The following is a 26,142-nucleotide window of genomic DNA, read 5'->3' as shown; positions in this document are numbered from 1 at the left end:
CACCAACTGGGCAGCTTTTAAGTTCTTCAACCATAGTTTCTCTCCTGTCATTTTGGGGAATGTAACAGTTCAACACTTGAGTAAAAATTTACAATGTTCTCACCAGAACTGGTTTGGCTCAGTGGATAGAGTGTTGGCCTGCGGACTCAAGGGTCCTGGGTTCGATTCCGGTCAAGGGCATGTACCTTGGTTGCGGGCACATCCCCAGTGGGGGGTGTTCAGGAGGCAGCTGATCAATGTTTCTCTCTCATTGATGTTTCTGGCTCTCTATCCCTCTCCCTTCCTCTCTGTAAAAAATCAATAAAATATATTTTTTAAAAAAATTTACAATGTTCTTTAAAAAGAAATATTGCATTTTTTTTACTAAACATTTAAATGTTAATGTCATTCTCTTTTCCATACCAGAGCTTTCAATCACTCCTGAAAACGAAGGAAATTAGGCAAAATACTGACAATTGATGTTCACGCTCCCCTGTAGAAGTGCAAGCTATAGTCAGCACGACAACAGCCGTTTTCAAACGGTCGCAGAGAAAACATTTCCCAAGTGTTATGCAGACTCTTGGATTAAGATATCTCTTTAAAATTGTACAGTAGCAATAAAACATTTGAAAAAAATTTCTCCAGGTACCAAAGTATATACTCATTAAATGAGTTATTATTACTAAACTTCAAATCTGAACATGTCATTTTAATAATATAATATTTTAAGCATGAATATAAAAAAATAGACTTGGAAAGAAGATGCACATATTAAAATCACCAAAATGGCCCTCACTGGTTTGGCTCAGTGGATAGAGCATCGGCCTGCGAATGGAAGGGTCCCAGGTTTGATTCCAGTCAAGGGTGCATGCCCAGGTTGTGGGCTCGATCCCCAGTATGGAGAGTGCCAGAGGCAGCTGATCAATGATTCTCTCTCATCATTGATGTTTCTCTCTCTTCTTCTCTGAAATCAACAAAAATGTATTTTAAAAAGTAAAATAAATAAATAATAAAATCACCAAAATGTACTCTTAAGCCTGCTTACTGCAATGAATTTGGGAAAGGAAAAGACACGGTGAATGGAGGTTTCAAAGGTACTTGACCTTGTGAACAAGACTCTCAGTCTTTATAAAGTTCAGGACTCTAAGCCTTAACCCATCAGGTTCATGGGCAATGACAGCAGCAGTAGGAAAAACACAACATTAAGCTCAGAGAAGGTGGGTCCACATACGTATAATAATTCAAATTTTTAAAAGAGGAAAGGCTGGATTTGTGTAATCCTTGCATAAAGTGAGAAAGAAGGCAGAACACAAAGCCAAATGAATGCACACAAGAGAGTGACTTGGACATGTGGCTTTAAAGACACGCATGACATGACAGTCTCCATAATAATAAAAGAGTAATATGCTAATTAGACCAGACAGCCAAACAACCTTCCAAACGTCATTCTGGACATCCTTCCGGATGAAGCCGCTATGGCAGGGGCCGAGGCAGAGGTGGTTAGGGGCAATCAGGCAGGCATGCAGAGTGATTAGGGGTGATCAGACAGGCAGGCGAGCAGTTAGAGGCAATCAGGCAGGCAGGTGAGTGGTTAGAGGCAATCAGGCAGGCAGGCTAGCGGTTAGGAGCCAGCGGTCCCGGATTGCGAGAGGGCAGTCGGACATCCCCCAGGGGGTCCCAGATTGTGAGAGGGTGCAGGCTGGGCTGAGGAGGACTTCTCCCCACCCCATGCACAAATTTCATGCACCGGGCCTCTAGTGTAAAAATAAAAAAGTAATTTGAATGTCAAAATAAATAAGGATAGTAATAGGTTATAAACCACTGGGGTGGGAACATGAGAATTCATGAGTCAAGACTGATAACAGATCCATAAGTCAGAAGGAAGGAAGGAAGGAAGGAAGGAAGGAAGGAAGGAAGGAAGGAAGGAAGGAAGGAAGGGAGGGAGGGAGGGAGGGAGGGAGGGAGGGAGGGAGGGAGGAAGGGAGGCACACTCTAAGTGGTAGGCCATCAACTGATAAGTGTGGTGGGTTATAAAACCACCATTTTGCAACCATCATAATAAAATTGGTTCAGATAAAAACCATCAGCATGTGTTCAATACAGGGAGTAAAATTTTATGAGGAAGAGGACACTTGCAAGGTCTTTTTAAAAATGTTTTTATTTATTTTTTAGAGGGGGAAGAAGGGAGAAGGAGAGAAACATTGGTCAGATGCCTCCTGTACACACCCCAACCAGGGATTAACCCCTAGAGTGCCGGGGAGCGTGATTGCGCTCCTCCTGTCTTTCGCCAAAAGTGCCAGGAGCGCTATCAAAGCTTCGAAATGGCATCCAGTTCTAAGTCTGCTTTTATTAGTGATGATGATATTGCTAAATGTCAATGTAGTAAAGGTTTCCTTAAGTTTTTGAATATGTAACTTCATTTACTTGCGATTCATAATTTTTTTTCCTAAACTGCTGTAAAATCAGCAAAAATGCCTTGGCAACTTTAGCATAGTTCCTAGGATATTGGTTGGCACTCAAAGGGTTAAACCCACAACCTGGGTATATGCCTTGACTGGGAATCGAACTGGCAACCTTTTGATGCATGGGACAACACTCATTAACTGAGCCACACCGGTCAGTCTGCAAGGTCTTAAAGAGAGCTCAAAGCAGTTTGCCTCTATCCCTTATTCTTACCTCAAGAGAAAAAGAAAAAAAAATTAAGGGCTTTCAGTGTTCTCTCTCAGAGCTATTTTATTGAAATTGTTCCATAATAAGAATGAGTAGTCGTTAGAAATAATAACCATCTATACTTTTTGCTCAATGGGCATCTGAGTAAACAGAGTCCATATTTCTCTTTCTCCCAGCTAATAGTTCCTTGTAAATACTGTACCTAACAAAATACATTACCAAGATTAACAAACCAAATTTCAGCCCTAACCGGTTTGGCTCAGTGGATAAAGCGTCAGCCTGTGGACTGAAGGGTTCCAGGTTCAATTCCGGTCAAGGGCATGTACCTGGGTTGCGGGCACATCCCCAGTAGGAGATGTGCAGGAGGCAGCTGATCGATGTTTCTCTCTCATCGATGTTTCTAACTCTCTATCCCTCTTCCTTCCTCTCTGTAAAAAATCAATAAAATATAAAAAAAACAAAAAACAAATTTCAGCCAAAAAGAACTTAAACTGAAACTGTAATTTCTTATGCATTTCAATGCAGTGTTTGATGTACATGGCTACTAACTCACCATTTTTCTAAATATTGTGTGGGAGAACCAAAGGCCAGAGAATGTCCTCCAACAAAGGCAGAAATCCTATCATTAATTACATTTCAGGGTACTGATGTGTCTTTTTTTTTTTTTTTTACAATGATGGGAAAAAATAATTTTCAAAAGAGCATCTTAAAATCAAAAATGTTAGTTTGGCCCTAGCTGGTTTGGCTCAGTGGATAGAGCATTGGCCTGCGGACTGAAGGGTCCCGGGTTCGATTCCTGTCAAGGGCACATGCCAGGGTTGCGGGCTTGATCCCCAGCAAGGGGCGTGCAGGAGGCAGCTGATCAACGATTCTCTCTCATCATTGATGTTTCTCTCTCTCTCTCTCTCTCTCTCTCTCTCTCTCTCTCTCTCTCTTTCCTTTCCTCTCTGAAATCAATAAAAATATATTTTAAAAAAAGAAATGGTGACCATGTCCACTCACCTATTAGAAATGAAAAAAAAAATATTTTTAGTTTGAAAAGCTCTTTTCACTTTACAGAGGTTTAAACATATTATTAATCAGCTAATTTTCATTCAAAGTTAATGCCCATTTGCATTTCAACTGTGTCCATTTCAGCTCAACATTCCAAATTAGCACAGGGTTGCTTTCCCAGATTCACCCACAGGTAGTCTTACCTCCGTTACCGACTAGACCCAATGACACAACTAAATAACTAGATTCCGTTCAGGGAGCTGCTGCTCAAAAGCATCAAAAATTCAGGAGAAACACAGAACATCCAATGACTTAGAAAATAACACGCTCTAAGTGAAAAAAGATCAGCTGGCTAGAAAAATGGCAAAACTATTTTCAAGCAGACCAAACCAAACAGAAGTTGGCCAAATAGTCTCATTTTCTTTACACGGAATAAAATGAAATGATCTTCAAATGCAAAAGGAAGAATTGGACTTAAAATTTCAGAAAAAAAAACTACTTTCTATTAATTTAAAACAAATGGCCCAATTAGGGGATGCTTCAGGCTTCTTCTCTGTGGATCAGGGACAGGGAAACTCATTAATCTGAGCTAATGCACTCGGAGTCAAGAGTATTTCCCATGCAAATGCGAAGGATGGTTGGTTGGCATTGGACATGATCAAGACAGCTACAGCAGCTAGGACAGCCTTCCAGGTATGGGAGGAGGCAGGGGATCCTCAATGGTCTGAACTACCCATAAGAGAGGACCAGCTTAGGTGGACTCGGGACTTCCAGAATAATGTAAGATATTTCTCTACCCCACTCCTATAGTACTAACTGCCACCAAGGACTCATCTGAGCTCTTCTGCGATGTTCATAGTAGTCTTGAACACCAAAAACTTTCTCTTAATCTCTCAGCCCTCTGATCACCAAGAAGTATTTCTTGCTTCCCCAGGTCCTCTCCTCTTCCCAAACTTGATTGGTGAGACTTAAAGAAAGACTGAGAGTCATATTACATGACACTCAAGGTGTGAATTAGTTTCCTATTGCTGCTGTAACAAATTACCACAAATTTAGTAGCTTACAGCAACACAAATTGATGATGCTCTTACAGTTCTAGAGGTCAGAGTCCAAAGTCCATTTCTCTGCACTGAAATCATGGTGCTGGTAGGACTAGGAATCCACTGCTTGCCTTTTCCAGCCTCAGGAGGCTGCCCCCATTCCTTGACTTGTGGCTGCATCACTGTGACCTCTCTTTCCATTGTCACTTCTCTGAGTCTGACCCTAGTGACTACACGGGCCCACCTGAATAATCCAGGATATCTCCCATCTCAAAATCCTCACCTCAAATCTACAAAAGTTCCTTTTGCCATTTGCCATGGAAGGCAACCCATTCACAGATTTTAAGGATTAGGGGGTGAACATACTTGGGGGTCATTATTCAGTCTGCCACAAACTCCCTTTTCAGTCCTAAAATTCCATGAACTAGAGTTTCTATTTTAGCTGAGTAAACCCATATACACTTTGTGATTTACTTTTGGATTTCGATTTTGTATTCCTCTTTGATTCCAATATTTTTGTTTAATTTTAATTTATTTGTTTTTAATGCTACCTTTGCTTATCCTTAAATTAACTCACTGGCTATCATCTTTATGCTTTCACTGAGGTGTCATGGACCAAATTAGAAATCAAAAACCTCTAAATGTATGAGTTATTATTGTGATATGTGATTAGCTGCAGACTTCATAAAGATGATGTTTCTTTTGAGCTAGTTGCAAAGGGCAAATAACCGCAGAGCTAACCAACATGTTATGCTGAACATCCCAAAGGGCAGATCACTTTATATCTGTTTGTATAATAATTTATTATACTAAACTTTTAAGATGCTAAGATTGGAGACAAACACACGCAAGACTATTATAACAGAATGCCAATGTTTTGAGAGAAACAACAGAACACGCTACATTTGTAGAAATATGTATGTGCATGTTGATGAGGCAATGGGAGTTTATAACAATTCTGGCCCATGGAACTGGCTGATCTCCAAAGTATGTATTAAAGTTAATTGTATCAGACATCGGTTGGCCAAGACCGGCAATTTCCAGGAACCTACGGCCAAAGCTCATCAATGTCCCATCATCACATGAAGAATATCCAGAATTCTGAACTGCAAAGCCTACTAGCCTCTTGGTTCTTCCCTTTGAACTAGAAAAAAATTATTTTTATTGTGTACATGCTTAACAAAACAGAGCCGGCTGTCCCTGACCACAACAAGATTCTACAGAAGGGAAAGGACTACTAAATGAGATCACAGAGAGATCTTGCAGCCGCCACACTCTTTCCTTATGCAGCTCCTCCTTCCCATGGCTGCACTCTCCAGGCCAAGAGCTCCTCAGTACAGGAACCACACTCATTTATCAGTACCTGGCACTCGATTCTCATGCTCAATGAAAGGTGTGTAGCCCAGTAAGGTAGGCTTACTCATAAACTTCCCACATCTTCTTTTAGAGAAAGAATTTGGGGAGCCCTAGCCGGTTTGGCTCAGTGGATAGAGCGTTGGTCTGCGGACTGAAGGGTCCCAGGTTTGGTTCCGGTCAAGGGCATGTACCTTGGTTGTGGGCACATCCCCAGTAGGAGGTGTGCAGGAGGCAGCTGATCAATGTTTCTAACTCCCTATCCCTCTCCCTTTCTCTCTGTAAAAAATCAATAAAATATATATTTTTTAAAAAAGAATTTGGGGAAGTAGCATAGAGTAGCAGTGAAACACTCTAGAGATCCACGGCCTGGGTTCAAGACATTTGGACAATTAACTTCCGTGTGCCGCCCTCTCCCCATGTGAACAATGGGAGTGATGATAAAACCTCTTCAGGGAAGGACTGTGAGATTTAAGTGAGACAATTAGACCAACCGCCTGGCACACATAAGCCTTCAGTAAATGTAACCTGTAAATTATACTCAAATACATTTTGGTAATTTAAATGTTCATCTGTATCTTTCAAATACAACCACATTTTAATGGTCACTTATATAAAAAGAAACACACATTTTTACATTAAGACAAATGTTGGTTTGATGCCAACATTTCCTAAGTTGGTTTTCTAATTTTTAACTTGAAATCCTAGTAAATACCAATGTAATTCAACAAAAGCCAGAAATTGTTTGTACTCACAACTACATCAAAAGACTAGAGAAATGATAGTCAACAGAGACCGAGGCTAACAATAGAGACTGAGGCAAACAATTGTGAACACTAAACTCAGTGGGAATTTGGTCATAACTAATATTAGAATACAGATTTACTTTAATAGAGTCAAATTTCAAAAGGCCATCTTCAACCCTTCCACAGGTACTATTAGGCAAAAAGTATTGTTTCCCGCCCAGCCGGTGTGGTTCAGTGATTGAGTGTCAACCTCTGAACCAGGAGGTCATGGGTTCAATTCCCAGTCAGGGCACATGCCCAAGTTGTGGGCTCGACCCCTAGAGTGGGATGTGCAGAAGGCAGTGGATCAATGATTCTCTCTCATCATTGATGTTTCTATCTCTCTCCCCCACTCCCTTCCTCTCTGAAATCAATAAAAATATATTTTTTTAAAAAAGATTCTCCAATCCAACCACTTCCTAAGGTAGGACTCCTTTATTCAGAATTATAGCAAGTAAACGTGTACGAATTGTTGAGTCACAAAACAACCTGTCGCTCCCCTTTGAGACCCTAAAGAGTCCCTGGTATGTGCTGCACATGACTGTATGTTTGCATGTGCAATGCTCCATCCTGAGAAGGGTCCATTGAAGTAATAAAAAGATTTGTTACTACTTTCAATATTTTTTACTAATTGTGCATTTCACCTGTGAAAAAAAATGATGGGATCTGAAAAAGGCAGGTTTCTTTGGTTTATTACATTCCAGTCAGAATTTCTGATTGACAGTTACAAGTCACTTATTCAAAGTGCAAGAAAAAGCTATTTTGTAGTAACTGTAGTTTAGAAGAAAACGTTATAAAATGTGAAGCAGGGGACATTAAATGGGACATAAATTAATCCTTGCTGATGGAAAGGCGGGGACCAGCTGGGTGGGGTTAGCCCATCCATTTGAGGAGGAACCTGGTAACGAGTGGAAAAACTTCCTGACGAGGCAGGCCGTGTCGACACAAACTGATTAATGAGGAAAGCTACAGAATCAGCTTTCTGGCGAAGCTTCTTAGGCTAAAGGACAGGCACCCAGCTTTCTAAAATTGTGAAAGTCCCTCCAACCAGCAGTGGCCCAGACGAACTCACTCATACGATTCCAAAGGAAAAGAAAATGTTCGTTTAATTTCCTAGCGCTTTCCAACAGCCAGAACGAGAGAACAGTGTGTACCTTTCTTTTCTTTTCTTTTCTTTTCTTTTCTTTTTTGAAGGCAAATAAGGGCCGAGCTGCTACTCTGATCTGAAATCTGGTGTTCGTCCATGGCCTGCCTTTCTTCGGGAAGAAAATCATGAATCTGTTAACGAGCTTACAAATAGGTCTCTGGGGTTCCATTTTTCCGGGACAGAATAATAGGACCTGTTTTATGACAAAGGGCGGCGGTCACATTTCCCATGGGCACATGTGGCCTGTGCCACAGAAGCCACACAAAGAACAAGAAGTCTTCCAAACAGGGTGCAATCGGGCGATCTCGTGCAAACACTGACCATGTCACAACATGACCCTGTCCACGTGGAGGAGATTACTACAGATTGGGCCCACATCTGGCTCTTCCATCACCAGAAGGGAAACAGGACTATGAAGCAATTTTATTTCAAAACAGCCTATTAGGCGATGGAGAATGATATCAGAGAAAACATGAAACATCTAGTTTGCCACTAATGTTCTAGAATACTATATTCTGACATAGTGCAGAGGTTTAGTAGAAACGGTACCGAATTTCATCTTTCTGTCAGAAGAACTACTAGTAATGATGCTGCGAAGTGGCTCTTGAAGTGCAATGCTAGTGAGCAGCCCAAAACGCACACTGTAAACGAGATACGGAAGAATTTGGACCTGAAATGAGAAGAGGCCTTTTGTTTGTTTGTGTTTACTTGAACCTTATTGAGGAGAATCAGCTCACAGAGTTTCTTCTCACTAATACTAGGACTAAGAACCCAAAGTCACCCCAATGGTCAGAGGCCCTGGTTTCATCGGCTGTGAGTTTTTCCCTTAGACCACAAGGGTTTCCAAGGGATGAGTCTAGAATGCATGGCTTTACGAGACACCGAAGTCACAGGCTTCTAACACAGCCATCTGTGCTTCCCTCCACACCAACATGCAGGGGACAGTATGAAGCCAAAGGAAGTCTGGTCAACAGTCAGAACCTGCGAGAAGAGGCCACTTCCTAGGTCAGTGATGGTGAACCTTTTGAGCTCGGCGTGTCAGCATTTTGAAAATCCCTAACTTAACTCTGGTGCCGTGTCACATATAGAAATTTTTTGATATTTGCAACCATAGTAAAACAAAGACTTATATTTTTGATATTTATTTTATATATTTAAATGCCATTTAACAAAGAAAAATCAACCAAAAAAATGAGTTCGCGTGTCACCTCTGACTCGCGTGCCAGAGGTTCGCCATCACTGTCCTAGGAGCACAACAGACACCTTCGATCTGAAAGGTTCTTGGCGACTCTGCACGTAGGTTGAACTCAGATGTGAATGAAGACACAGACTTGCTTTGGTTTGATTCCCAGTCAGGGCACGTGCCCAGGTCTCGGGCTTGATCCCCAGTAGGGGGCATGCAGAAGGCAGCCAATCCATGATTTTCTCTCATCATTGATGTTTCTACCTCTCTCTCCCTCTCCCTTCCTCTCTGAAATCAATAAAAACATTTTTTTAAAGAAAATTAAGCAGTGATTAATTGTAAAAAAAAAAAAAAAAAATTACAACTCTCCCTAAGAATGATTCATTGGCAACACTATCTCTGCTTTATAATGAAAAGCGATCATAGCAATGCAGACTGGGAAATAACAAGAGATGCCTGTGCTCCTGTAAGATTTTCCACAAAAAGCTTTCAGAAATCAAGCGTGAGCTAGGTAAGCTCCAAAGGTGTTCTGAGCCACTGGGAAGCGACAACACCGTGGCCAGTAAAGAAAGTCTAAGTCGGTGGGCTTTCCCGATGTTCCCAACGAGCCCTGTCCTGGAACGCCTCGGGCCCGCTGCACCTCGGCTCCCGGGGCGCGTGTTCTGGCTACGGCCCAGGAGGGAGACGGCAGTACCTCTGCATCCATCACGGCCCATGAAGTCACATAGACGGGCTGGGTGACAGATGCAATTTTCCTTGGCGCCACTTGGGCATCACTCATTGATGACAGTCATATGTCCACACGGGCCCGTTTCCATGAGGGCTGTGTGCGAGTATGTCACCACATCTGGATGCTGGGCGTGAGGGGGTCCTGAGGCTCAGAGCTCCTAAGCCAGCGGCCCGCAGCTGTGCTCCAGGAACCCGTGGGAGCGCCCAGTGATGAAAGGACTGAGGTACCGTGACTGCAAATACAGGTTTCCCCCTTTAAGGGGCGAGGTAACCATGGCAGCAGCCTCCTATTCAGACAGCCGCCCGCCCCTGTGAAAGGAAGCCAGCATCTACGGATTTGCACAGTCCTAACCTTGTAAAGAAAACGTGCCTGCCTCCTGTGAAAAGATGACGACACCCGAGGCAAAGTCAACAAAGTTCCTGTGATTCCCTTTAAATAAATAAGAAATCTTCACACAGAAGCAAGAAAGGAAAACGATGATAATCCACTGTCATCATTTTAGCAAGAATCCTTCTCTTCCGTTAAAGCAAACGCAAGATTTGCATAACTTGTTACAAAGCCAGTGTGTTGAAAATTCAATCTACTACAGTAATAAAAACAACTGTAACACACTAACATATAACTATACACTGAGTGGCCAAATTATTATGACTACCTGACGTTTGTAGGCAAATTAGCCATACACTGCATTGTATGGGATATGGAAGTCGAAGGCCTGTTCGAACACCTTTGCTGTCTGCAATTACCAAGAAAAAATATCTCAAATTCGCACAGGAACACAAGGATTGGACAGTCAAGCATTGGAAAAAAGTCATGTGGTCCGATGAATCCACGTTTCCAGTTGCATCATGCAGATGGCAGAGTGAGAATTTGGAGGAAACAGCATGAAAGCATGCACCCCACATGCATGAGTACAACCCTTCAAGCTGGTGGGGGCAGTGCTATGGTTTGGGGCATGTTTTCCTGGCATGATTTCGGCCCTTTAATTCGTGTGGAACAACTCCTGAATAGCACAACATGCCTAACTATGGTTGCTGATCAGGTTCATCCTATCATGTTGATGGCGTATCCCAATGGAGATGGCTTCTTCCAACAAGACAATGCGCCATGCCACTGTGCTCGTATTGTGCAGGAGTGGTTTCAAGAACATGAGGGAGACTTTACCTTGCTTAGGTCGCCCCCACAATCACCAGATCTCAATCCAATTGAGCATTTGTGGGACGAAGTTAAAAGAGCCATCAGGCAGCTGGTTCCACAACCATCAAATCTCACAGAACTGGACAGTGCTATTCATCAGGCATGGTGTCAGATTCCTCGCATCACCTTTCAACATCTCGTGGAGTCAGTACCAAGAAGAATCGCTGCAGTATTGAAGGCAAAAGGTGGCCCAATGAAGTACTGATGGGGTGGTCATAATAATCTGGCCACTCAGTGTGTGTATGTATATAGATAGACAGATAGACATAGATATGTATAAATATATAGATATATAGATATATAGATATATAGATATATAGATATATAGATATATAGATATATAGATATATAGATATATATCCCACGTTCAAAGGCTGTTAAAGTGCGTTGTTTACCCATATCTTCAGAAAAAAATCACTTCTACTGTTGTGGTAAACAACCTGCTTCCCTATTTATAATGGTCTGGCCCTCTAGCAACTTCAGCGTGAAATTATAGCTAATTTGCCTACAAACGTCAGGTGGTCATAATAATCTGGCCACTCAGTATATATCTCCCATAAATCTTAAGTCAAATAATCACTTTTCCCATGCAGTGTGACAGATGTCATCCTAAAACAGTTGCTATTATGTCCCCGTTGGCAAAAATGCAAATTTTAATGAGGTCAAAAACGAACATCCCATTTGTCTTCCTTTTCTTTTTTTTCTTTTTCTTTTTTAAATATATTTTATTGATTTTTTACAGAGAGGAAGGAAGAGGGATAGAGAGCCAGAAACATCAATGAGAGAGAAACATTGATCAGCTGCCTCCTGCTCACCCCCCAACTGGGGATGTGCCCACAACCAAGGTACATGCCCTTGACCGGAATCGAACCTGGGACCCTTGAGTCCGCAGGCCGACACTCCATCCACTGAGCCAAACTGGCTAGGGCTGTCTTCTTTTCTTTACAGGGCATTTTTTTTCCTTCCTCTCATTCTTTTCCTTTCACATCCTCCCTTCCGTGCAGCTGCCCAGCAGTCGCTGATGCTCCCAGCTCTGCACCTACCCCTCTAACACTGGGCTGAGTTCCCAAGACAGCTAACCAGCGTAGGCTGGTCAGCAGGCAAGCAGAGAACAACATGAAACGAATCATGCCCTTCCCTGAGGATAACGGAGGCCTGGAAGCCACTTTCCTGTTTTATTAGATTTGCTGCTCACAGGCATTGTATTACATTCAACTTTCACATACGGACTAAATACAGAAAAACACTTCCTTTTAAGAAAATGATTAAAGATTCTATAACACATCCTTTCCAGTGGTAGGTCTGCAAATGCTTTCTTGGGCGACTGTGACCACAAGGAAGCAGCGTTTGGTACCCTACGTGAATGTGGGAGTGGGTTACCGAAATGAGACTTCTTATCATAACGACTGGTCGACCAGTCACTATGACACGCACTGACCACCAGGGGGCAGATGCTTAACACAGGAGCTGCCCCTGGTGGTCAGTGCGCTTCCACAGGGGGACAACCGCTCAGCCAGAAGCCATGCTCACGGCTGGTGAGCGCAGCTGCGATGGCAGGAGCCTCTCCCGCCTCTGCGGCAGTGCTACCAAGCAGCTGCGGCAGGCACGGCAGGCTGGGATGAGCGTGAGCAGTGTAGCGCCAGGCCCCAGCTCGGGCTCCTCCCTGGCCACCTGCCGCTTGGCACACTGTTACATCCCCCAAGGGGTCCCAGATTGTGAGAGGGCGCAGGCCAGGCTGAGGGCCCCCCTCCCACTCGCCCCGTGCACAAATCCATGCACCGGGCCTCTAGTGTGAAAATAAAGAAACAACGTCAATGACTTTTCTTATCATCAATCTGCAATTCACCGAAGGTGATCCTACATGTGGGAACCACTACAGCCCAGGAATGCTGGTCCTACCACAAAGTAATATTTTAACTCTTCACATTTTAAAAAAACACAGACTTTAGATTGCCAGAAAGTAGAGATAGGAGGAAGGAGCGAGAGAAGGAAGGGTGGGGAGAAAGAGAGAAAGATATGCAGCCGACGCTCGAACAGTTTAGATAACCCTCTGGTTTAACCACCTGAGCCCCTTTTACCACTGTGAACAGCTGCAACATTCAGGCGAAAACACGGACTCTGCAAGCAGTCCAGCAGGAACCCTGCTTAGCTCTAGGCACGCTCTTGGGCCTGTTTTCTTAACATCTGCCCCAGACAAGAGTGAAAGACTGGCATCTGCAAGGAACTTTCACTAACAGACAATTTTCCTTAATTATGGCGTTACCGCCTCTCTCAAGTCAATGCCACTGCTAGAGGGCGGCTTCCCCGGGACACGGCATTTCCCTTCCTCCCCGAGACATGCAGGGCCCTGCACAGCCTCCCCGTAGCCCAGCTCCAGACTACGGAGCCAGGGTGCACAGGGCAGACACAAAGGGCTGTGAGGGTCATCCCTTACCTCCCCATTGTTCCATCCCTCACACCCTCCGTCCAGGGCCATGGAAAGATCTGGAAATGCAGTGCTCCCCTCGCCACCCGCCTGCTGCCCTTCCAGGAGCAAAGGCCTCTGTCCAAACGGCAAGTGGCCACAGCAGTGGTTGCTCTAATGCATATTTCAGAGAGTGGATGGTTTATAACAAGGGGAGCCCCAGCAGTCTTTTCCCCCCTGAGGGGGTGAGCTACATGAGTCCACCGTTAACCAGCCCACAGGTTCCCACCGGGTCTGCCTCTTCGATGACCTCTCCTTTCAGGCGTGTTTGGTCAAGCAAGGTCACCTCCTTCCCCAAATCCAACCAGAGAGACGGGACTTCTGGTTTTCCCTGTTAATAATTACCCTGGGATCCCATATAATAAAATTTCCCTTTGTCACTTGAACCTATATTTAGGTTTGATGCTATTAGACAGAAACAGCAAAAGTAGGTAGGAAGTTTATGAGAACAGGGGGTTATGAGAACGCGGGGGTTTTGCCACTTAATTTCTTTTTCTAAGATTACATGAGCAAAACTCCACTTTAAGAAACAGTCGTGTCTCACCTCTGTGCTCTACACCTGACACTAATAAAATACTGACTGTCCACTGTCATTGAAAATTTTCTTTTTACTTTTTTAAAAAATGTGTTTAAATCAATTTCTCAGGCGAAGCCCATCAAGTGGTCACCGTTCTGGAAGGGTGCAGATCCAGAACATTCTATTTCCACAGAAAGGTCTACTGCATAGTGTTGGTCTAGACCACAGAAGGGGAACCTTTATCTGCCAGGGGCTATCTGGATATTTATAACATCATCCTCAGGCCATACAGAATTATCAACTTAAAATTAGCCTGCTGCCCTAGCTGGTTTGCCTCAGCAGATAGAGTGTTGGCCTGCAGGCCGAAGGGTCCCGGGTTCGATTCCAGTCAAGGGCATGTGCCCGGATTGCAGGCTCCTTCCAGGCCTGGGCCCTAGTCCAGGTGAGTGTGGGAGGCAACCAATCGATGTGTTTCTCTCGCATCGATATTTCTGTCTGTCTCTCCCTCTCTCTTCCACTCTCTGAAAATCAATGGAAAAATATCCCAGGGTGAGGATTACAAATAATAATAATAATAATAATAATAATAATAATAAAATATATATTTTTTAAAACTTAGCCTACTACATTTGGTCAAATTTTTAATGAACTTACCCCTAATGCCTTCGCAGGGCCAGGCCAAATGATTTCACGGGCCTTATACACCCACAGGCCATCCCCTGGTGTAGACTTTGACCTGCTCAACTTGGTGTCTGAGCCCATCGCTGGACCAATGCTTCTGTTCCTACCGTTCAAACCCACGGGTAGAGAGACTGGCCCCTTCGGGGGTCACCCCTGTAGTTCGTTATGGAAGAGTTTCTCTGAGCATGGGGAGCAGCAGAAAAGGGGGTGGCTGTTCAAGCGTCAAGTTACAGCTACGGAGCAAGTGTTCCCGCCACATAAAGCGAATGGTGAAATCGGCCACACCACAAAGAGAGGTTGTCTCCAGGCGGTGGGACTATGATTACTTTTTGCTTCTTCCTACTTAGATGTGTTTTTCTGATTTTATTCAATAAGCACACATTCCTTTCTTGTCAAATAGAAACTGCATGCAAGATGACAACAAAAAGGAAACAGTCATCTACAAGGAAGCCATCAGCGTTGCTTGCACACACACCGCGAGCCGAGCGCAGGACGTACCTGACTTTCTTGCCCTGCTCCGTGAGCATCTTCACCAGGTCGGCGATGGGGTACTGCGCTTTGGCCGCACACAGTCCGTAGCCTGCGGGGAACGCCAAGAACACGGGAGAATGCGGTTTTATTTTGAAATTCCTCTCTGGATGGAAACATTTTTATGCCCAAAAAAAGCAATCCATGAATAGGACTAAAAATGAAAGCAAACTTATAATATGGAATTTTTAAAATACTGGCCTAAATTCCAACCTCAAATTCTAATAGTCCCTCCTCAGTCTTGTGCAGGTCTGACACTGCTGGGCACCCCCTCCCACACACACCACCCACATGCTGTGTTCCCTCTGTCTCTCTCTCTGTCTCTGTCTGTCAGTCCCTCACATCTTCCCACCTTTCCACTCCAGCACCGCTTCTCAGTAGGTGACACCAGGCCCACTGTGAGGGAGATGATTCTTTCTGCAGGAATGTCCCAGGCATTCTAGCAAATGTAATGTGCCTGCTCCCACACAGAGCTGACAGCAGCCGCCCTGTCTCTGAGACAACCAAACCCCAACCCAAGTCTCCAATGTCTGCAGAAGATGATGCTGGCCCAGGTGAGAAGGCTTGTACCTGAACACCCAATTATGCTAATGTTTACTTATATCTTAGTATAGAACCAACCAACAAACTACCCACATGTCAAATCAACAGATTGTCTTTACAGAAAATGCCTATGATATAACATGACAGAGTTAAAAGCTTAATCTGAAAATAGTATGTTGCTGTAAAAACACAGCATTATCTTCATAGTGAAGAAGAACTAAACTCAGCTTCAGAAAAGAAGGAAACTGCCCAGCCAGTGTGGCTCAATACTTGAGCACTGACTCATGAACCAGGAGGTCACGGTTCAATTCCTGGTCAGGGCACATGCCAGGGTTGCAGACTCGATCCCCAATAGGAGCATGCAGGAGGCAGCCGATCAATGATTCTCTCTCATCACCGATGTTTCTATCTCTCTCTCCCTCTCCCTTCCTCTCTGAAATCAATAAAAACGTATTTTTTAAAAAAGAAACTGAGGCCTGAAGAGATCAAGTGGCTTGGTCAATGTCATGTCGATTGTCAGAAGCAAAATTAAACCAAAATGAGACGCAATGACTCCCAGACCAAGCTCTTTCTACTAGGCGACGCAACCTCACCTTGGTGGAAACCACAGGAATCGCAATGATTTTTTAAATATTTGTTTTTAAAAAGAAAGAGATTAACATTTACTAACACTTACTGAGCAGGTTTAAGAGTGAGCTACTTTCATATACTATATCTAACTTAATCCTGACAACAGGCCCAAAGATTACCAATGAGGAATAAACAACCAAGACTTGAAAATGATTCAACATTGGTACAGAATCACTGGAAGACATGGCTAGAACCACGTCATCAATTTATAGAATCTCTACGTGATCTCCAAAATATTAACACAAGCTGAAAATTCTCAATACCTTTCACTATGTAACAATAGGGTTGCTTCTAAGTTCCCATTATGTTTTCAAAAACAAACAAGTGTCGGTTAGGTGTTTCCCTATTATAGGAAGTTGTTAATGTAATCAATGACAAAGCCCTTTTTTTGTACCTGGAGTAATAATAATACTGCTAGCTTCTCGAATCATGTCGATGGCATTCTCCAGGTTGATTTCTGTATGTGTGCCAGAAATCTCCATGGGTTTTCCACCCGCTGTTGACGTGGTACCATAGCCTCCAAGAATCACATTCGCCAGGGAGCGATTCATTGCCTGGAAAGCAAAATGACTCGCGGTGAGGGTTTAACCCGCATAACTTTTAGAAAAATGATCTGTATATATGATATTCAGAAATATTCCATAAAGAGGTATATGTGATCATCTAAAACATTTTAGCCGCATAATTTGACCTAGCTTATGAAAATTATTTCAAGAGTTTAAATGAAGATATCTGGGAAACCACATCCTTTTCTCTATAAAATCAAGTACACACGAATATATCTTCAGTAAGAGAGTAAAGTTTGTTTGTTAAGGCAATTCATGGAAAGTTACCGGTAACATTAAGAAATTAATGAAAAACTCAAACCTGGTTACTATCACTTGCACATGGATCGAGCAAGTTGTACCTCCACAGTCACGTGTATTTCACAGGAGGACAAGGCAGGCACAGGAATGTGAAATTTTACAAGGTGACCCTAGAGACTCAGGTGAGTTTCACTGCCAGCTGCGAGCTGTCCAGAAGCAAGCAGGAGGGAAGGGGCAGGGATGCCTCTCATTTAGAACTCTGCTGCCCTCTGCCGTCAAGAAAGATAAATGTAGATGTTGATAGGGTCTGGCTTTCCAAATCAGCTCTGCGAAGCTATAGTAGAAGTGACTGGACTCACTACTAGACTCCTAAAATATTTCATTTCCAAAAAGATAGATGAGTGAGCTTATACGTTTTTTTTTAGTAAAATAGACACCCATCCGTTTAGCCAGAAAAAAATTATCTTTGGGGGGGGGGGGAGGGGGGAGACAATAGGAAGGCACTTCTATTACAATCACCCAACACTCCTTTACAATCACCCAACAATGTGCCATTCGAACACCACCACGGAAACATGCCGATAACTGATCGGGTTCTGAAAACAGTTCATGTATGGCCCTCTCGAGGCGGGGCGGTGGAAGAAGCACGGAAAGACAAGAAGCCAGATGTTCTGAGGGATCAACTACATTTTAAGACGTCAAATCCCTGTACATGATCAAAGCAGTCATTCCACATAGTCACCACAGAATTTCTCACTTCAAAAAAAAAAAACTCCCAAAAAACTATTAAACCCTATTTTAAGGGTTGTAATAAACATATCATTGATCCACTGTTTATGCCACTTATAAGCTATATGAGTATCAATCTATTACTTTTTTTCAAAAAGACACTTGATTATTTAAAAGCAAAAAGCACCTGGAGATTTGCAGACAAATAACACATCAGAGAGAAGCACATGACCGCCCATCCAAGGACAGCCCACCAGCTGCCACCTTCGGGGGGACAGGCCCGTGAGTGGCTGAGAGGACAGAGAAGCAGGGGCAGAGGAGATGGGCAGAGAGCCACACTTGACAAAGGGCAGCAGGCCAACAACCTAAGTTGCAAAGATGATAGATCAAGATGTCAGAATTTTTCAAATTGTTCTTTTGACCTAAGTTCACTGATGAGTACAACATTCACATTTTACATAGCTCAAAGTCTTGTAAATTTGTCTAAGATTATCCTATATAATAAAAGCCTAATATGCTAAGTGTTGGGTCGTCCATTCAACCAATCAAAGTATAATATGCTAATGATATGCTAAGGCCACTCAACCGCTCACTATGATGTGCACTGACCACCAGGGGGCAGATACTCCAACCGGTAGATTAGCTTGCTGCTGGGGTCCAGCTGATCAGAGCTGAGCAAGACAAACCTGACACACCCTGGAGCCCTCCTGCGGTCCCTCCCCGGCTGGCCAACCTTCCGCATCCCTCCCCAGCCCCCATCATGCACCGGTGGGGTTCCTCGGCCTGTCTGCGCCCTCTCGCAATCCGGAACCCCTTGGGGGATGTCAGAGAGCTGGTTTTGGCCCGATCCTGCAGGCCAGGCTGTGGGACCCCACTGGTGCACAAATTCGTGCACCGGGCCTCTAGTAACATATAAAGCCCAGAATGTTTTCATGTATATTATTAATAGATAAGAAGGGCAGAGAAATATTGAAGTAATGCTTTTACGTTCATAGTCCCCATCTGACATGAAGTTTTAAATGCTGAACACCACTTCCTCTACTTAAATCCAAGGTTTAATGAAAATCTACACAGCCATACCTGAGACTTCCCAAACATTCAATATTTATTGATTTTGATCAATTCTATCTAGTTTTGAATTACAGGATTCTGAAAATAAATGACCAAAAATAGTTTCCACCAAATTTTTGCCCTTAAAAACTGATTCAAAGACCTATTTCAGACATTGAGATATTTCTGTCATAGATAACTTTTTATTGTTGTTCTTAATCCTCACCCAAGGATAATTTTCCATCAATTTTTAGAGAGAGTGGGCGGGAGAGGGAGAGACAGAAACAGCGATGTGAGAGAGACACATTGATTGGTTGCCTCCTGCACACACCCTAACCAGGGCCAGGGAACCTGCAACCAAGGTATGTGCCCTTGACCAGAATCAAACCCAGGGCCCTTCAGTGTGAGGGCTGACACTCTATCCACTGAGCCAAACCAGCTAGGGCCATAGATAACTTTAAAAAAAAAAAAAGTCAAACATACAAAAAGACTCCATCCCCTGCATCACACAGTCCTGTGACGGGACAGAGGACAGAGGAACATGACGCGGAGACAGATGTAGATGATAGAGCCCTTTCATCTTACCGGACTTAGAAGGAACCATTTTTCATTTCCTATAAAACTGAGTGGAGGAGAAGGAAAGAATATCTGAGGACATCTAACTAATGTGGACCCACTTCGGATGGCATCTTAGGGAGGAAAACAGGGAACCACACAGTAGTGTAACAATCAAAGTCTACTTGTTAAACACGTATCCACAATTATATCACCATTAAGCTAATTCCATGTGGTCTCTTAAAAACGAAATATTCTTCATCTCTGAACTTACCATTGCGACATCATATTTTCAACAAATGTTTAGGGTTTAGGGCTTTGTTTTGTTTTGTTTTTTCTCCTTTTGGCTTGCTCAAGTGATTAATGAGACTATCCTGTGACCACTGACCCCAGATTGAAGAGCTCCCAGCTCCAAGACAAAGCATTTGCAACCCTGTCCAAGACTGTGCCTTTTAAGTTATTAAGCCCTATAATGAAAATTGTATGCTACAGTAAAAAGATCCTTAATTCATGTAATTCTAAGCAAAATGTAAGAAGAAAACTCTGAAAACAAGGTCATAAAATGGACCAAACCAAAGCAATAATAATATATATACCATTGGCTAGCATCTCTCATTTCGATGCTTTGTAGGTGCTAATTAATTGGTTGCAAAGCAAAAAAGAAATTTTTTTAGTTTGGCTTTCATCCACTTAATTTTATTCTATTTTCATTTGGAAAAAAGCAGCAAAATGCAAAAATCAAAAAATTTGGTCTGAAAATGCTGTTCCATTTTCCAAGTAAACGGACTATAAAATCATAAAGAGGTTAATGTCTAACGACATCTGGATATAAAGCACAGCGTTCATTTGCACTGGTTGTTGGGACACTGTGGACATTTTTCGGTTTTTATAATCCTGGGTGTTGTGTAACCACGACATTAGGCTCAGAAGACACCCAAAAGGATTCTTGTCAGAACAAAATCCAATTTCAGGGGTTGCTAATTAGCCACTCGGGGTGCATTCCATTCCCTCTCGCATAACAAAAGCATTCTGGTCTGGTTTGGACTCGCCTGTCTCCTTCAATAAATAATAAAACAGTGAAGGTAAACATGCTGGTAATAATACTAGATATCGACATTTGATAGTATATCTGCTACTACAGCCTATCCGGAGAGGATTCCAAAATATGAAAAGAGCTAACAAATAAAATATTCATCTAATAGTTATTTAACAATTCTTGTATTTCTTTGAATGTGCCAGGTGCTAGGTCAGGCTCTATAAACACCAGAGCGAATAATACATGACCTCTTAAAGGACTTTCCCTGTAAAAGGAGAACAGAATTTCCTACCTCCAGAGTTCGGATGGGGAGTAAATGAGCTAATATTTGTACAGCACCCAACGCAGCGCCGGCAACATTGTGCTCTGCCTAACTACGAGCAGATATTTCCTTCTTAGTAGTATTATGAACCACTCTGAGCTGCCAGTAGGCACCAGCCACGAAGAAACAATTTCTTATCATGAACAGGCACAGGCTAAGAATTCTTGAAGATGAATGTGAAAAGTCAGAAACCAGGAAAATGTAGAAGTGAAGACCACTTCTGTCTTCAAAACAGAAAACTACGGCAGCCTTGCTTTTGTCGTCTGTTCTGTAATAAGACAGAGGAGCAGAGGGCTCAGTAAAACGCCTGCTCTACACGTCACCCACCAGGAGAACTTGCAACGCGTCCTCTGTGGAGACCCCTTCATCAATATCAACAGCCACCTTGACCAAGTGATTGTACGTAAAGGCAATGACCAACGATGCACCAGGAGAATGTACTGCAGGAAAAAAAGGCAAAAGCAACTAATAATATGGACTTGGGTATGATATAATACCATCTTAGCAGACACCAAAAATGGTTTGAAAGCCGTGCCATAGAATGCATTCAAACATATGCATGTGAGAAGACTATAATTAGAATATTAAATGTGGACAGTTAGGTGGTAATGTGATTATAGATTATTTTATTTTCTTATTCATCCTTTTCTATTTTCTTTCAAATTTCCCTCAATAAATGCCTTTTATTTTTATATCTGAATAATTTTTAAGATTAAAGCTTCAACAATCCTTGAGCCCAAATGACTACAATTTGCTATTACAGAGCATCAATCTGACCCAGTGTGATACTTGTGGTCACAGACAGCTATAAGAATAGCTTGTCAACCTTATACACAGTACAGGAATAACAAATATCTGCGGTACACTGGCAGTGAATGGCATGCCTGAGGCAGAGGAAATAGAAAGGACCTTAAAAAAGAAAACAGAATAAATAGAGAAAAAATAGAGAAAACAAATCAAGAAAAAAGAAATAGAAAAATGAAGAAAACGATGATATAACACATAAGTAGACATAGAAAAGAGGACTTTCAACTCCTGCCTCTTCTTACCTTATTCTAGTAACTGTTATAGAACTGCTACTATCAAAGCTACTGTAGTCCTCTAACCAAAAATAATAAGAAACTAAATGAACAAGGAAAGGAAATGGAGAGGAAATAAAAGAGGCACAGACAAAATTGGGCAAATAATGCTGATACATTTAAGAAGCTGAAGAAAACCCTGTAAGAAGAAAAGGAGAAAGGCAAGAAGGTACCCATGATGACACTCCGAGATCTAGGTACAAGTCCTCCGTCCTCCACCCCTACCAGAATGCCCCTGGCTGTGCTAAAATTCCAATCTCTCGTTTAATTTTAAAATCAGAGCTTTGACCAACCATACGTATTAGTGAAAATCTGCCGCCCCCTGCTGGTCATTTAAAGTCACCACATGAAGCAAAGCCAAACTAAGGGGAAAAGGTTCATTTTTAGAAGAATTATTTCTAATGTAACTGAATAAATGTTTTGTTCTTCATAAACATTTGGGTTTTTAAAAAAAAAAACCTCCAAAGCCTGGCATTTTTCAAATAGGAGACACAGAACCTCCCACCTTTCCAAAACTTCCTTAACAACTAGAGGGATTTAATTTCAAAACCTCTTAACTTGGTTTTAAACTTGGGCTATCAAATCCTTTGTTTTATACTATGACCAAAGAAAACTAATTTTTTATTATAAAAAGACAACTCCAGCATTCAATTAGCAATGAGTTTTTCAATTAAAATATAAGAGAAAATCTCCATTGTCAAATAAGGGTTTTTTAAATAATGTAATAAAAGAATGAAGGTGGGTTAAATATTCTTTTTCTGAATTATTAATCGGTGTGAAGTTCACATGCTGATTTCACTCAGTTTCATACTTGTCCTTTCACAGTCATTGGAAACGATTATTTAGAGAATAGCCTCTATAATCAGAAAAAGGTTGCTAGTCAAGCCTTTAATTATTTGCAGGATATCTTCTTGCCATCAAGAAGAGAATTAAAAACAAAAAGGAAGCTAGGACGTATTTTTCTTGTTAATTTTCTTTCTTTCCTTTTAAAACAAACAAACCATGCTGACCACAAAACTTCAGGAGGGCACCCTCGCAGATGACCAGCGGGAGTGTCAATTGCAGCCAGCTTTCCCGAAACAGCACGGGAAAGTTCAGAAAGAGCCCGTAAAAATGTGCACACCCTCTCCCTTCTAAGAATCAATCCTAAGACAAAAATCAGAAGTGCCGAAGATGTATTTATATACAAAGAGAAATAAAAATCACACAACCTAACAGGTACAGCATCAGGGGAAAAGTTAAATATATTTTTATATATCCATGTAATCGATTAGTGATGAAGTCCCTTAAAATAATATTGAGAAAGCATTTTTAATAAGAAAATGGCAAGAACATAGTTTGTAAGATTTAAAAAACTAAATGTGAAAGTGTACCTGGTGATTAGACAAGGGAATGCACAGACATGCAATTCACAAAGAAAGAGCAGAAGGAAATAACCCAAAACCTGCAGGAGTTCTTTCAGGCGGAGGGAGTCAGAAGGTTTTTATTTTTTCATTTTCCTAATTATCTACACTGAGTACTTTAAAAGCAGCCTCGCAAGTTGATTCAAATGCTACACACTGGGATTCCTGAGAAAGAGAGTGAAAGCTGAGGTAGTCATTTTTACCGCAAGTAACAGAAATGACAGACGCGCCCTCCGGTGCAGAACACCATTCCCGGGTCTGTCGGGCACGTGTCTCTTACCACACACATGATGTAGGACAGGATGGCCCCAGAGGAGCCGATGAGCGCGCCCACGATGGTCAGCAGGTTGTTGTTGAGCAGGAAGCCCTCGGCGCACAGGGCCCAGCCGGAGTAGCTGTTCAGCACGGTGATGACCACGGGCATGTCCGCACCCCCGATGGCAGCCGTCAAGGTCACGCCCTGGGACGATAAGCAAAGCGCGACTCAAAATTAACGCAACACAAATACAGCCTCTGCCCTCGAACAGCTCGGTGCTTCATCATTCCGGTTTTCCAACGACTATCGTGACACACACATTTCAGTCTGGCCGAGTCTCCCACAGATACAGCACACGTAAACACGGAACCACCGCCCCCAGCAAAGTCCCCCCACCCCTAAAAGGCAGTGATGAAAAGCAGGCAGAAACTGGAGAGGAGTCCTCACTTGGAAACCAGGGACTGCGCTGAGTGCATTTCCCAGTTTTTATGGCTTTAGCCTAAGGGCAGGCCCTGTCGTGCCAAGTGAAACAGCTAAAACAAAATACAATCCCACAGTCTCGCTCATTTGAAGATCGGAGGGTAGGGTTTAGGGCGACTAAGGCAGCTGGGGAGTGAGAAAGTAAATTCTGCACAGGAGAGGCTAGAGAAAGCAAGCCCGAATTCTGCGCATGAACTCTGCCCACATCTCTGGCTGGCTCCTGAACTAGGCATATGCAGGCAGACTCCAAACAATCCTACTGAAGATGAAATAACAATAGCTTGTTGAGATGTAAACTGTGCATAGGAAAGAGAGTCAATAATATTGTAGTAACGATGAATGGTGCCAGGTGGGTACTTGAAAAATCGGGGGAAGCACTGTATGAAGTATATGATTGTCTAACCCAGGGGTGGGCAAACTTTTTGACTCGAGGGCCACAATGGGTTCTTAAACTGGACCGGAGGGCCGGAACAAAAGCATGGATGGAGTGTTTGTGTGAACTAATATAAATTCAAAGTAAACATCATTACATAAAAGGGTACGGTCTTTTTTTTTTTTTTAGTTTTATTCATTTCAAACGGGCTGGATCCAGCCCGCGGGCTGTAGTTTGCCCACGGCTGGACCCGCTATGCTGTACACCAGAAACTAAGACAAAGTAATACTGAATGTAAACTCCGGTTGGAATTTTTTTTTTTTTTTAAGATTGTAGCTGCCCCCTGCCAAAGGGGAGCCAGAATTTGAAATTTGGATCCAGCCTGCTGAGTTGCCTACAAAAACTAATAAGGAAATCATTACAACCAATACTCTTTGGAGGAACACAACAGACTCTGAAGTCTCTATCATTCACGATATCCAGGATGCAACCCCAAATCACTAAACTAGAGAGGAAAAGGGATTGTGGAGAGAAAGATTTTTGCTTTTTATTCCCCGTATTCCTATATACTCTGAGTTTGTTACAATGTGAGTGTATTCATGTATTGCTAAATTAAGTGAAAACCAATTATATTAGGCCATGAAATATTTTACTCATTCTCATAGAGTCATTAAGTATTTTTAATCAAATTTACCTCTCCTCAAAAGTAACAATTTTTGAAGTTTTACATTTCAATGCACAGGTTTGATTTTGGCACTTTTTTTTTTTACTTCTTCTGCCCTGTTAGATAAAAAAAATATCAAAACTATTTTTCTTTTGTTCAAAATAAAACAAAAATCCATGCTATGTAAGTCAAAATAAAAATAGATCATCAGTGGTTGTATATAGAATTTTAAGTTACTTAGTGTCCTAAAGGTTCTGTGTTGAAATCACAGCCAAACTCTTAAGATTACATAAAAATCGGTCTCGTTTTGCCCAGCTGGTGTGGCTCAGTGGTTGAACTCAGTGGTCCACCCATGAAATAAGAGGTCACGGTTCAATTCCCGGTCAGAGTATATGCCGGGGTTGCGGGTTCGATCCCCAGCAGGGAGCGTGAAGGAGGCAGCCAATTGAAGATTCTCTGTCATCATTGATGCTTCTATCTCTCTCTCCTTCTCCATTCCTCTCTCTGAAATCAATAAAAATATTTTTTAAATAAAATACATCTATTCCGTTGGGGGTCTTAAAGAGATAGAACTATAACTAGACTATACTCTGATAAAATACAACGAGTTCCTCTCCAACTCTTACCATGATCGCAGAGAGCGCCGACACGGAGCCCAGGCAGAGGATGCCCGTGCTGAAGCTGGGGTCCAGCATGTAGGGGATGATCCCACCCAAGCTGGCCGTCAGCAGGCCCGCGTTGAGCATGTGCCGCCCGGGCAGCAGGAGGGGCGCGGAGTTCAGGATGCCTGGAACCAAGCGCAGGGCAGTCAGAACCGAAGAACCCCTCCCTCACAGTGTCCGTCCTCTAACCCTAAACTACCAAAAGGCAACACTAGAATTAAAACATGGTATTCGAAACATCACTTCCTACCACCAGATACTGAACCATCAAAGCCAGTTCGAGTTCT

The 26,142-nt window shown here is 42.6% G+C and overlaps 1 protein-coding gene across 4 annotated transcripts in view; it reads right to left on the bottom strand.

Annotated features, from left to right (window-relative positions):
* NNT (nicotinamide nucleotide transhydrogenase) overlaps positions 1–26,142 on the bottom strand; it is an 83,902-nt gene that overhangs the window by 7,639 nt on the left and 50,121 nt on the right. For all 4 annotated transcript variants that reach the window (XM_036308562.1, XM_036308558.1, XM_036308561.1 and 1 more), the window contains 4 exons: positions 25,820–25,980; positions 23,701–23,880; positions 16,835–16,994; positions 15,238–15,319 (listed from right to left, as the gene is read on the bottom strand). In XM_036308562.1, the coding sequence (XP_036164455.1) occupies positions 15,238–15,319; positions 16,835–16,994; positions 23,701–23,880; positions 25,820–25,980 (583 nt within the window). The remainder of the gene's footprint in view (positions 1–15,237; positions 15,320–16,834; positions 16,995–23,700; positions 23,881–25,819; positions 25,981–26,142) is intronic.

The sequence above is a fragment of the Myotis myotis genome, unplaced genomic scaffold (assembly GCF_014108235.1).
Source record: "Myotis myotis isolate mMyoMyo1 unplaced genomic scaffold, mMyoMyo1.p scaffold_m19_p_5, whole genome shotgun sequence".
In the NCBI taxonomy this organism is placed as follows: Eukaryota; Metazoa; Chordata; class Mammalia; order Chiroptera; family Vespertilionidae; genus Myotis; species Myotis myotis.
The sequence above is the reverse complement of the archived record's forward strand: the minus strand, read 5'-3'. Positions and strand labels throughout refer to the sequence as shown.